We start from the raw sequence: 14534 nt of genomic DNA on the forward strand, positions 1-14534 counted from the left end.
AAATTGTTAAAGGACTTTCTACACTTTTTACTGTAGAATTTGCAGATAATGGAAACTGTTTTGGATTGTCAATGACTCAGATTACTTGTAACTGGGCCCTCAATGATGACACACAATTTATCTCACTGTTTTGTGCACCCCTTTCATATTAAGACCCTCTTTTGCTTTAGCTGGGTTCCAACTGGGTTTCAAAAGAACACAGAATAAAATGCTATAATAATCCTGCAAATGTCTTTCTAATAAGTCCTTGTATGCTTGATAAGAATACCACCACTGCTACTAGTTCTACACTCTGCCCTCTTTTTTTTTTTTTTTTACCATGGTGAGGTAAATAAAGTAGTGGGCATACTGCAGGTTTTCATTTATTTCATATATTTTATCCCATTTATCTTCACTACTCAATACTCTTATCTCTAGGATTTCTCTTACTTTTTTGATAGAGATGTTTATAAAAGGACTCATCTTTTAAGATAATCCTAGAGATAATTTCTCAAAGATGAGTCTTTTATTTTATAAGGATTTTGATGGATGGTCAAATTACATGAGAATGGTTGGCTTCACTTTACTGGACCACAGAGCCAACAAAGAGAGCAGCAGATCTGCCCAATGGGTCATTCATAAGGGAACCCACAATATAAATCCCTAATAAGCAGGTAATAATGATAAGCAGGGACAGAAACAAAAGTCAATCTCAGACAAGGAATGGTTAGAGGTTTCTAGTCAAAAACAACTTCTGCAGAGTCAGGAAAAACATCTGTAATACATTCTCAGGATGTACTGTTTGCAGATGCTTTAGCCAGGCATATTTCTAAGGAAGCCCCCAATTTGAAGGAGCTTGTAGTCTGAAACTGACAACACTAACCCATACCTACAAAGAAACAAAAGCCCAGAGAAGAGGAAACAAGCTGCTTTACACAGCTCATGCTGGGACTGAATGGGCTCTGCAAATTGGAGCTCTCTATCTGAAAAATGCCACCAGACAACAGTTTTACCATGGGCCTCCTGATGGTGCTTATGAATAGACTATGCTTGGGTTTCAACTTATCTGTTAGCTAATAAAGGCTCTCTTTGATTTCATACATTTGGAGCCCAGGAGGGAGACTGGGGACTGTCTCACTGTTCTCAGCAGTCTGAAGCCTAAGTCAATAGAACAAACTAGTTCCTCACTTTTCTGCCTTCCCAGAAGCCAGGAGAAAAGGCTTAGAAATTCAATGCCAAGGCACACACTATTTGTAGAATGACTGATGGTCATATTTCACATCTTAGAAAGACAAATCGTCCTATGATTTACACTTAGCAGGACACTTAGAATTACTGGCTCAGTTCTACCAGAATTTTTCTCAAAGGTCCGTTACGGTTCCTGCTAGGTCTAGAACCCCAAGAGTCATCTAGGCTGCCTCTTAATTTATATCCAGAAACTTAACTGTGATATTCAAATGCATAAATAGACAGATGAAGATAATAACGGAAAAGACTTTGTGTCCAAAATATCATTAAGAAAAATGAAAGGCAAAAATCAAACTGCTCAAAATATTGCAACAAATTGTACGAATTTATATAAAAACAATTCTTACGAGTCAACAAGAAAAAACATTACTAACCTAATAGAAAAATGAGCAAAGGACATGAACTGGCAAATTATAAAAGAAGAAACACAAATGGCTCACAAACAGGTAGGGGAAAAGTTTGACCTCAATGGTAATATAAAGGTCAAATGAACAAAAAAATTGGATGTCATTTGCACTTCTCAATTTGGTGCTCCAAAAAAAAAAGTTGATAGCACCCAGTTTCATAAAGAGCTCAGATTATATATATATATATTTTCCTCCATTCCTTGTGACTTTGATGACCCCTCCAGAGTGAGATCTGGCAGTGCAGAGCAAAAGGCTGAAAGACACACATTCCCTTTGACCTAACAACTCTACATCTAGGAATTCATTCTAAGGAAATAGCATGGATATTTGTACAAACTGAATTGCTCAGATGTTCTTTGAAATTTTTTTACTACAGGAAAAATTAAAAACAACTTAAATGTTGAACAAGAGGCTGGTTAAAGGGACAGTGGAATATCCACGCAGGGGTTTCTGCACAGCTGTTGGAAATGATGTAGAAGAACATGTGATGGGTATGAAAGGAAGTTCACTTGTGACAAGTGGGAAAAAAAGAAGCTATGGACACAAACAGTACAACCCATGTTTGCCAATATATTAAATATTAAAAACCATACACCACAACGTCAACGGGCAATTTTATTTTCTCCTTTTTGTTTACCTTAATATTCCAAGTTTGGTTTTCTTTTTTTCCTGCTAGTTTTTTAAGAAAAACACATGCTAGCTCCAAAGGAATCTGATTTCTGCGATGCATGGTACAAATACAAACAGAAAGCGAATGTGAAAGCATTTAATAAAATTACATTTCCTTCTATATGTAAATCAGTGCTATTAATGCAGATACAGAAAAGCAAGAGAATTAAAAACCACGGATGTAGACAGTAGATGACAATTTCCCCTAATACACAGATTTAACTGACTTTTTCCTCAAGAACCTTCCTCTTGCACACCAGAAGTAATTTTTCAATGTTTAAAGAGAAATGCAAGCATCATCACCTAAGGTATGTCTAAGTTATAGGAAGGGGATTTTATCTGTGCAGCAATTAAAAGAAAGCGGAAAGTATTCATATGAGCCAGCAAATGAGTATTCAAGAGAGAAGATCAAGAGAACAGTCGATCCTTAGGGAGAGATGAAGGGATTTCTGTGACTAGTCATGTGTCTTGCTGGTATGTGTGGTGGGGGCACTCTATGAGTGCCACCAGTAAGCCACTCTGCTTTCCCTGGAGAAGTTCTCCTGGGTGGAAACAGACATCACTTAGGAGAGAAGGAGTATTAAGTCACTTTGTGTTTTAATGAAGCACCCAACTCATTTTTTTTCCCACATCAAGTAATTATAAATTTTTCTGATTTAAAAGCCTGCAGCTCAATTATGTAATTGCCTAATAGGGTATGCGGGTGCTGTGGATCTTATCTGGTCTCAAGGGGACATAATCCGAGTTGCAGCGGCTTTAATGATGTATTTACTCAAGAGACAGGATTGACTCTAGCTGACAGCAAGGGGACCCACAGGTAAACATCATTTACATGTGACTGTTTACTTAGCCATTTACCCAAGAGATCAAAGTAAATATTTCTGAGCTTCATTAGACTCTTAGCCAAGTAATTTTTAGTAGAACTTTCTTAAATTTTGAAAATCTCTTATTTTTAAGATTTTTATCTACAGAGAAATATGTAACTCATGCTATTTACTAAAGGTGTATATTGTTTCAATACAGGGAAACAACCAAAGATACTTGATTTTGCTAATAGTAAAAGCATGACATGTAAATCAAAACAGTCCTAGAACTCACAAAAGCATTTTGTTCTAAAGTTTGCAAGGCTTGCCCTGCCCACGTCATTTTGGTAACATTGTTCTTTACGGCTGTGCATTTCTTCAGTCACAACCTAACAGTTTCAGAAACTGCCTGCTTACTTCGATTTTTAAGGACAGATTTTGTGATTAATTTATTGGTAATTTTTATGATTGTCACTAAGATGAGATCAGGATGATTTAAAAGGGAACAAAAAACCTACGAGGGGAGGCAGAATAGCACTTGATTCATAAGTTATTAATTGGGCAGCCCCTTCTCATTAATAATGGAGTTATTGGGCCAGCCCCGTGGCTTGGCGGTTGGGTGCGCGCGCTCCGCTGCTGGCGGCCCGGGTTCAGATCCCGGGCGCGCACCGACGCACTGCTTCTCCGGCCACGCTGAGGCTGCATCCCACATACAGCAACTAGAAGGATGTGCAACTATGACACAACTATCTACTGGGGCTTTGGGGGAAAAAATAAATAAATAAAATTAAAAAAACAAAAACAAAAACCAAGCAACACTGAGAGATCCTTTAAAAAAAAAAATAATGGAGTTATTATTTGAAAAATTATGAGTGGATTGGTTGTCTGGAACTGGGAATACGTTTTCTAATATAAACAACACCTTTTTAAAAAAAGATGACTAGATAGGAAAGGGCAGTAGACCACTGCTTATTTCAGCCTTGACACGGCTGAAATGTGACCTACTTGAGTGAACAAGAATGGAATACAATGTTGTTACAAAATGGTACTAGATAAAATGGACAACAAAACCGGAAAACAAATCCTTCTTAAGATCTACATTTATTGGGCCAGCCCAGTGGCATAGTGGTTAAGTTTCCCTGCTCCGCTTCAGCGGCCCAGGGTTCACAAGTTGGGATCCCAGGCGTGGACAGATGCATGGCAGGTGCATCAAGCCATACTGTGGCAGGCATCCCACATATAAAGTAGAGGAAGATGGGCATGGATGTTAGCCCAGGGCCAATCTTCCTCAGTAAAAAGAGGAGGATTGGCAACAGATGTTAGCTCAGGGCTAACCTTCCTGACCTAAAAAAAAAAAAGATCTACATTTATCAATAGGTGTGGAACGGATCTAAAAAACACAGGTTCTGTTTTTCCTCAAGAACATGGTTCTTTCTCAAAGAACATTCACACAAGTGGTATCATACCTCAAACAAAACAAAACTATAGGTTATTTATTGAGTCACAGGAAGTGCAGTGAAATGAAAATATGTGTGGGAAGGATAGCACAAGATTACCTCTGAAAAGGGGCATGGGCTTGAGGAGAAGCGCACAGGGGCTGTATCTCCATAATAATTTATTTCAGGAGAAAGAAATTGGGGAGGAAGGAGGTTAGAGGAGGGAGAGGAGGAGAAGGAGAAAAGGAGGGGAGAAGAAGAGGAGAGAAAGAGCAGAAGAAGGGAGGGAAGGTGCGTGAAAGGGGGAGAGAGAGAAGCCAAGAGGGAGGGGGAAAAGGAGGACGGGTAGGAAGATGAGGAGAAGGAAGATGAGGAGCAGGTCTGAAATAAATAGGGTGCAATGGTAACGACACATGTGAGTCTGGGCTGGTAGGCATGGGATTCCTGGGTTCATTTTATCACTCTCTGTTTGTATGTTTGAAATGCTTAAAAAAGCACTTCTACTCTCTTTTAATCAAAGGGGCAAAGAAAGGGGGGCTTGAGAAGGACTGAAGGTGCTCTGAGAGGCTTGAGGGGTGATGGCCGAGGCTCTGGACCGCACAGCCACACAGGTGTGTCACTTCAGTGCAGAGATGGCAAGCCGCGCCTCCGGGAGGGGCACATGCAGAATCCTCGAACTTTGTGCATGATAAAAATAAAAAGGATCAAAGCCAGAAAACCCTATATTACATATAAGGATGAGAAACCATACATGAAACTAGACACGTTCACAAGACATTAAATTTAGGAAAGGAAAGGCCATCTCTCTGAACATATGGCTTTTCCAGGGAATGACAAGGACTACGACGGAAACGCTCTAAATCTGGGCTCCTGGGTGGGAGCCCATCCTGCCTTCCTTGGGAATCTGCTCCATCGGTTCCCTTGTCTCTTCAGCAGCTCACACTCCCCTCTGTGCCAGCTCCTGAGTCAGGCCCCTTGCTGTCTTGTCTGACCCACAGCAGGGCTCGCTCCTCTCCGTCTCAGTCCCACTCCAAGCAGACAGAACTCCCCAAGGCGCAGCAGAGATCTTATTATAGCCCCGCTCGAAAAGCTCTACCGGCTTTTCAAGATCTACTCAATTAAACACAAACTCCTTAGCCTAGGCTGGACCCGGCACAACAAGGCTCCACTCCCTTGGACCTTCTCGCCCACCAGCCCACACACCAGCCACAGAAGACGGCTCTGTTTCCCGGGTCTCGATGGAGTGGAGAAAGAAAACCAGGATGCTACAAGAGGCTTCTAAGTTCCTTGGAAAATGCTGGGGTAGATATGCTTAATTAGGTTAGCTCCAAAACCTGAATCAACTTTATGTAAGGAGTTGAGATTCCTACATAAAACACTATGCAAAAGGCCTGAGAGCAGAAAGTTAAAACCAACCATAAAACCTCACTATTATTTAATCTTTTTTCAAATATGTTAACCATTGTTAAGAACATGACTATTTCCTTAAATGAATAATTTGTACATCTTGAAACTTATTAAAAAAAATAAAAATTACTAACCCCTGTCCTCTGGTCCACGTTTTTGACTAGGAAAACTTCAGACTTCTTAGCTACCTCTTCTGTGATAGAATTATCACGTTCTTTCAAGGTGGCCATGTGCTGACCCAACTGTGCCCTCAACAAGCCTGAGGCTGACGCTTGTTCAGATCTATAACACAGAAATAGGAGACACATTAGAAATTTGTAGTATTGGGTTACTTATGAGATTCCCATATTTTCAAAGGCCCCTTAATCAAGTTGGTTAAAGACAGTTCATCCAGAAAAGTCTAGAACCTAATATATTCTGGACTAAGGGAATTTCCAGAGTCTTGGTATTTCTTTTTTAATTTTATTTTGGTTATGATTTCATTGCTAGATGAGCATTCTCAACTTTGGCTGCATACTGGAACTACCTGGGGAGGTTTGCAAAATTCAGGTGCCTAATACCACCCCTACAGAGTCTAGTAAAATTGGCCTGAGGTGTGGTCCAGCCATTTGGATTTTTTAAGGCTCACAGAGCGATTCTAATGCGCGGCCATGGTTTCAAATCACTGCACAGATAGTCAGCCTCCTCTTAAGTGTAGTTAAGAGAAACAAATCACATTTCCATCTCAACAACAGTTGATTCCTGTTATATACTTACTATGAAATTTTTTAAAAATTAAGATATTATTAGGAAAGAGTTAAAAGGAAGCCTATATTGCTGCCTAGACTACGGTATTTAGATACTAAAAGGAACCAGGTTCCCTTAGGGAAATGCCCTGTTCTAGTTCTGGGGCAGGAAATGTACAAGATGAGCCTGGAAAACCTTGTCATACCAGAAAGCATGGAAGCTATCAAAGACTACTGAGTCATGTCAAAAGGCCTCAGAGGCCATCTTGAAAGGGTTCCTGCTGGCCAAAGATGGGACAATTTGAGCACCAAAAAGAACAATGAGTGCAATGGACTTAAACACAGCAAATATATAAAAATCTACAAGTTCATTTAAAAAATAAATAATAAAAAGTTTTAAAAATAATAAAAAGTCTTTGGATTCAGCCTCAAAAAGGAAGGAAATCCCGTCACATTCTACAACATGGATGAATCTTAAGGACACTATGCTAAGTAAAATAAGCTAGTCACAAAAAGACAAATACTTTATGATTCCACTTACATAAGACACCTAGAGCAGTCACATTCACAGAAACAGAAAGCAGAATGGTGATGCTAGGTGCTGGGTGAGGGAGAAATGGAGAGCTATTTAATGGATACAGAGTTTCAGTTTTGTAAGATGAAAAAGTTCTAGAGATCTGTTGCAGAACAATGTGAATGTACTTAACAGTACTGAGCTGTACACTCAAAAATGGTTAAGATGGTAAATTTTATGTTATGTGTGTTTCACCAAAATTAAAAATATAAACAAATAAACAAACCTTTGGAGACTGCTAGGGCAACAACTTGATATTCTGAAAATTGGTAAGTAAAGGGATAGAATCAAGCATTTATCCTGCCTTTGTGGTCAAAAAATGCATTTTACAATTAACAAGTAGTTGATGGGAAAAGTTCTTCCAACTAATAAATGCAGAAGAAATTAACAAATTAGAAAAGTCACCATTTTGTAAGTCCAAATTAATGAATGCATCTAGGAAATGATCATAATTTTGTGGAAACTGCATAACAGTAAACTTTATACTGAAGCATCAGTCTATCAATGTTCAAACCCACAGAGCAGTCTTCCTAACAACATGACAACCAGATATCACATGCGGCCTGAGGGGGTGTAATAAGAAGTACAAGCACTGGGGCAGCCCGGTGGCGCAGCAGTTAAATGCGCGCACTCCGCTTTGGTGGCCTGGGGTTCGCAGGTTCGGATCCCGAGCGTGCACCAACGCACCGCTTGTCAAGCCATGCTGTGGCGGCATCCCATATAAAGTAGAGGAAGATGGGCATGGATGTTAGCTCAAGGCCAATCTTCCTCAGCAAAAAAAAAAAAAAAAAAAGGAGGAGGATTGGCATCGGATGTTAGCTCAGGGCTGATCTTCCTCACAAAAAAAAAAAAAGAAGAAGTACAAGCACCACCTATGACGTTGTCTTGCCAAAATAACTGGGCTGGAGTATAATCATGTATCTGGATTGAACCAGCAGTTTACAGGTGATAGCATTTCGATCCTGATACAAACAAAGCAAATGTAAAATGACTTTTTTGAGATAATCAAGACAAACTCACAAGAAATAGGTATCAGATAAAGTAAAGAATCTTGTTAAATGGTAATGTATTATATCCTTATATGTTAGAGATATAAGTATTTGTGAGTATTTATAAGTAAAATATGTTGTCTCTCTTAAACTACTCAAAGAAAAAAGTGTGGATGAGGGAAAGATAAAACAAGACTAGCAAAATGTTGACAACTGGTGGATCTGGGTGAGGGGTACATGGGACTTCATTATGTTATTATAGTGGCTTTTGTGAATGTTTTAAAAATTTCAAAGTAAAAAGTTAAAAAACAGTGTACTAATGTCTGCAACTTACTTGGAAATGCATAAAAATAAGAGATTGTGACTGATGGATGGATGGAAATATGAAGAGACAGACATATGGGAGTGCAATCAAATGTCAATGGTAGATTCTGGGTGGTGGGTATATGGATGCTCATTACACAGTTCCTTTTACTTTTCTGTATGTTTGGAATTTTCATAAGAAAATATTTGGAAAAAAAGTAAGTCTAGGTACAATTCAGAACCTTCTTTAATAAATCTTAATTGTTATAATCTTTGCCTGACCTAACTCTAGTTTTTCCCAAGAGTTGAATAAAGTGGGATGGGTCATCGGAATCCTTGAACTTATTTAAAAACTTCCCAGAATGATTCTAAGGTTTCTGGCTGGTTTGGTAGAAAGCCCCTTCAGCAACTTGCCTTTCTTGGTTCTGTCTAGACCTCACCAATGTCATAATGCCACCCAATTCCTTTGTTCTGTTTCTATGTAAATGAAGCAACCTTTTTCTACATTTGGTTTCACAAGAGATTTCCCTACTGGGAAAATGCAATCACAGGCTACCAGCAAATTCTAGTCCATTCAGCCGTTACATTTCTCATAATGAGTAAATCAATTGTGCTTCTGGTCTGAAAAGATGCTTACTTAGGTTGAGTTAAACTTGGAAACAAGTTGAAGTAGGGTGAATTAAGTTAGTTCAAGTAGTTGGGATGGACTGAATTATCAGAGACCGTCTCGCTGGTGACTGATACACGTGACTTCTGCAGAGGCAAAGCCAAGGCAAGAGGCTACTAATGTCCCCACCAACTGTAACCATCCTTTGGGCTCTGGTATGAAAGAACTAGCTAAGGTTTCCTATAATTATTATACATACCTCACAAAAGGACAAAACCCATTAATTGACTTGCATGGGGTCAAATAGCAAATGAGCTATGGAAGGAGGTACAGCATCTAGAGTCTGTGACTTCTGAACAGTTAAGCCAACACTTACAGCACAAAACCAGGCTTTCGTGCAGATTGATTTCAGGACAAATTGGGTGAGGAGTACAACAGCCATGGCTCTCCTTGCATGGAGTCTTGCCCATGTTTCTACATAAACACACCAAATCAGAAAATTTGCAAAGTGGTACAAAGGATTTTTTTGTGTGTGTGTGAGGAAGACCAGCCCTGAGCTAACATCCAATGCCAATCCTCCTCTTTTTTGCTGAGGAAGACTGGCCCTGGGCTAACACCCGTGCCCATCTTCCTCTACTTTATATGGGACGCCGCCACAGCATGGCCCGACAAGCGGTGCGCTGGTGTGCGCCCGGGATCCTGGCCAGCGAACCCCGGGCTGCCACAGAGGAGCGCGAGCACTTAACCGCTTGTGCCACTGGGCCGGCCCAAGGTACAAAGGATTTAAAGGAGTTTTTTTTTTCTCTTTTGTCTACTTTACATTGGAAAATTTATAACATCAATGCCACAGAGAAAAAACAAAGTTCAATGTCAGCTAAATGATATACTCCTTTAATTAAAAAGATAATAAAAGAATAGACTTTAAACAGTCTATAATTAACTTCATACACTTGGAATGGCTTCCAATCAGAAAACTGCAATTTAAGTAAATGTACCAACATTTCCTAATTACAACTGATTTACAACAGATTGGTAACTTGACCAAAGTTTTAAATGCAGACAAAATAGTAAGTACCCTGAATTTTATTCTGAACATAATAGGCAGAATAAAATAAAGAGGTTTTTACATACTGTAATCCAAATAATATAAAGCTGACTCAATTTTTCAGCATGAGTTTGAGAGCACAATTGGGCAACTGTATCTGAAAGTAGCCACTAACAAGAGACAATTAATTAGTTGCACCTGGAAAAAAAATAAAATAATGAGTACTCTCAATATGGATTTCATATACGATAAAATTACTTAAGTAATCATTTTTATGTTAAAATATGTTTTCCAGAAGGCAATAATGAACAAATTTTTTATCAATTACCCCAAATGACATGAATTATATTTTAATAATTCACGATTGTCTAAAATAACAACTTGGTCTTCCACCTAATAACAGTAAACTTTTCATATGAAGGTCTTTGAACACTTAATCCCTGATATAACAAAAATCAATAATGATGATAGGAACGGTTTTGTTCTTTTTCCTTTTAAGATGCTTCACTTTGTGAGCAGGAATTCAGAAGTCTTCTCACTATCTTTTAGAGTACGCTGTGGGGCAGGTATCCCATTTTGCAGATGAGATTATAGTAAAGAGATAGACCTCGACAGCCATGGTTGGGTCAGGGGCACAAGCAGGGCTGCCGCCACACCAAACACAGTTCTCTTCAACAGGCTTTAAGGAGTTCATAACCCATTAGAGCCTTCCTACTCTGCCTGGCTTAGAATTCTAATGACATCAGTGTCATTAACAATTAAGGAACAAAAGTAGATCATTCTCTCCAAATCTGTGTTTCTGAAATAGTTTATCAAGTTGACCAGTTGACTGCTTTGGTCCAGGGGAGATCTCAAAGCAGATGGGAATATATCACTTAGGGGAGTGCCCAAAATAATTCCTGGGTGCTGAGGGGCACAGAGGGTGGCTAGAGCAAGAAGAGCAGCAAGGAGCCCGATGCCATGATTAAAACTTGTTAGAGGGGCTGGCCTGGTGACCTAGTGGTTGAGTTTGGCGTGCTCCACTTTGGCAGCCCTGCTTCACGGGTTCGGATCCCAGGTGTGAATCCACACCACTCACTCATCAGCCATGCTGTGGCAGTGACCCACATACAAAATAGAGGAGGATTAGCACAGATGTTAGCTCAGGGCTAAACTTCCTCAAGCAAAAAAAGAGGAAGACTGGCAACAGATGTTAGCTCAGGGCTAATCTTCTTCAGCAAAAATAAATAAATAAATAAAACTCGTTAGAAAGAATCTGTATTTAAAGACCTGACTGCTTATCTCTCAAAGGTCATATAAACACTTGGCACTTTTTCCAAGGCTAGACAGTGAACCAGTGACAATCAGTGTGCATTAAACAGCACCCCCAGTCACAACACACAATGTGGCATAAAAGGGCAATCCTAATCGTAACAGAACATAACACTGACATTAGTAACCATTCCTGACTTCTTTATCTGGCTTAAAAAAATGATTGTGGTAAAGAAGCAGTCTTGCAGCCTCCAGATATTAATTTTAAAATTTGTGTTGGTCATAAAGAAGGATCATTTCTTAGGGAAAGCTGATTTATACATAACTGTAGACCAACAGTCATGCAAAATGCAATCTTTCATAATGGAAATCAATGCTCTCTTATGCATGTTGAGAAACTATACAAATGTCTAGTCTAGTAGATGTAGATATTTTATCTCATCACCCACAATCACAGTTTGGCAGCGTAGGTTAAGAGAGTCACACAATGAATCATTTAGTCTAACAAGTCAGTTTGCACAGAGAATTACAAATGCATATATGCTTTCTACGCCACATACCACAACTGTGGTTTATGCAAAATAGTATATCAACAGATACAAAAAGCAGTGAGAAAGAAACAGGGGCCTGGTTACAGAGCCTCACAACACATAATCACCAAATGACCTACAGAGTGCAGAAAGACTCCACCCCAGACAGCTTCTTCCACCGCCTTGTAAAGGAGTATTTGAGACTGCTGTTTTTTATTTTGCATGATAAAACAACAGGAAAGAGGGGGAGCCGGCCCCCTGGGTTAGTGGTTAAGTGCGCGCGCTCCGCTACTGGCGGCCCAGGTTCGGATCCCGGCGCCCACTGACGTACCGCTTGAACGGCCATGCTGAGGCCTTGTCCCACATACAGCAACTAGAAGGATGTGCAACTATGACATACAACTATCTACTGGGGCTTTGGGGAAAAAAAGGAGGAGGATTGGCAATACATGTTAGCTCAGAGCTGGTCTTCCTCAGCAAAAAGAGGAGGATTGGCATGAATGTTAGCTCAGGGCTGATCTTCCTCACAAAAAAAAAAAAAAAAAAAAAAAACAGGAAAGAGGATTTTCTTGCATTGCCCTTTACTGCTTCAGGTTGAAAAGTTACTGACCAGGAAGGTCATTTCCAGCATTTTCCACAGTTTGGAGATCACTAGTACAGATGCAGAAGGTAATGTATACACATTCAGGACTTGTGAACCTCATCTTGTGCTCTGTTAAATGGAACATATGATTGGCCAAGTCTTCTTGTGACAAGGCCCTTTTAGAAACCATCATCTTGACTTCTCACGCCTTCATGGGATTTATGCTGAATTCTACTCTGAAGAAAATCATTAACATAAAACAGCCTATGTGGCACACTGAAGGTAGAGAAAATGATGTTTGATATAAGATAACCAGACCCAAAGCCCCTCTCACTCTCAGCGAAACAAGGTCCTTTCAGGTGGGCTTTCACAGACACTCATCTGCTGACCATGCTCGAGAAATAATTTGTTCTCTGCTAGTAAATAGTGGGGATATATTTTAATAAAAGGAAATATAGTCAGTCCCCAAAATAAAAATCAGAGTTAGGTCACTGGCAACAATTATGCAACATGAATTAGGCACCGACCAGGTGCCAACGCTGGACAAACCATTACACAAATTACACATATGTAATTCTATGACCTCAATAAGTCACTCAGATGCCACAAAGCTTCTGAGGCCATGAAAAGAAACCCACACTACCTAAAAGGTGGGTAGAGGGTAGAGAACAGATTTCTGATTGACTCAGGAAGGATGTACAAGAATCATGGTTCACATGTGCCAACTACCCTGCAAATAATTAACCCCCTCTCTCTCTCATCCTAGCTTTATGGCCTTTAAGGGATATCCTTGAAGTGGTGGCTCTCAAACCTGAGTGAGGGTAGTTCCCTTAAGGGCTCATTAAAACCCAGATGGCTGGGTCTTACCCCCAGATTCCTGATTCAGTGAGGCCTGGGTGGGGAAAACGTGTTCCCAGGTCTTGTTGATGCTGCTGGTCCAGAGACCATACTTGCAGATTGGGGGCCTGTATCTTCTAGATTGGGGGCCTGTATCACCAGCATGACCTTGGAAATTGAGGAATCCATCTGGGGTTTGGACTTGCCAATGACATCCCTCTAGGGTGGTGGCTAGACTAGATTATATCCTGGGTTGTTCACGAAGGTATGCTAATATACCAGATGAAGGCTACCTGTGCTCCCTCCCCCCAAGTAAGCCCTTAAAACGTTGTTATGAGTAGGGATTGAGTGGATATATCCAATTAACAATTAGAAACAAATACATTTACAAAGAAGTTAATGGTCAAGTCCATAAAACAGTTAAACTGACAACTACAAGTGTCTATCCCAGTGGTGACCGTGTGGACTAGTGTTTTGTTTTCATTTGGAAGCATCTGGGAACAAGAATGGCCATCCTTCCACAGCAGCAATTTCATCCCAATAATACCTGACTTGCTTTTCATGGCTGCCACCTCCAGGTAAGAGTCTCGGAGGCTGGTGAAGGACAGCTGTTCCACAGGCTTCAAGGTCTTCTTTCAGAATGTCACTGTGATTATAGAGCCTATAAAATAAAACAGGTGCTGCATGAGATGTTTATTTAAGCACAGATGGCCCAGCTTCTAGAATCTATGGAGGTTCTTCGTGGTTTATTGACATATCTGTAATATAATCTAGACACAAAAATGCAGCAACCAGACTCTCTCTCGACAAAGATGTAAAATGGGGCATTTTGAAAACCTTGTTTGTGTGTATGTGGCAGTTTTAAATCCATCAGTGGAAGTAACTTTTAACCCTTTGAAGACTTTAATGACCTTCAAATCGACAGCTATGCAATCTCATTCCACATTCCACCTGACTGATAGGAATGCTAGATAATCTTAACAGCAGAAAAGGCTAATTTTCTATTGTCAATCATAACAAAGTTAGATCTCCACAACTCATGTGAAATTTACTTAAATCGTCACTGCTAAGAAATTGAAAACTGCTGGCTGGATACTGGTTATGTCCTCTATTTCTGAACGCAGAAAAATGACTATTATTT

The 14534-nt window shown here is 39.9% G+C and overlaps 1 protein-coding gene across 1 annotated transcript in view; it reads right to left on the reverse strand.

Annotated features, from left to right (window-relative positions):
* LOC131402511 (centrosomal protein kizuna-like) overlaps positions 1-14534 on the reverse strand; it is a 66830-nt gene that overhangs the window by 21309 nt on the left and 30987 nt on the right. The window contains 2 exon segments of the mRNA XM_058537226.1: positions 6084-6231; positions 13941-14054. Of these exon segments, the coding sequence (XP_058393209.1) occupies positions 6084-6231; positions 13941-14054 (262 nt within the window).

The sequence above is a fragment of the Diceros bicornis genome, unplaced genomic scaffold, assembly GCF_020826845.1.
Source record: "Diceros bicornis minor isolate mBicDic1 unplaced genomic scaffold, mDicBic1.mat.cur scaffold_122_ctg1, whole genome shotgun sequence".
Classification (NCBI taxonomy): domain Eukaryota; kingdom Metazoa; phylum Chordata; class Mammalia; order Perissodactyla; family Rhinocerotidae; genus Diceros; species Diceros bicornis.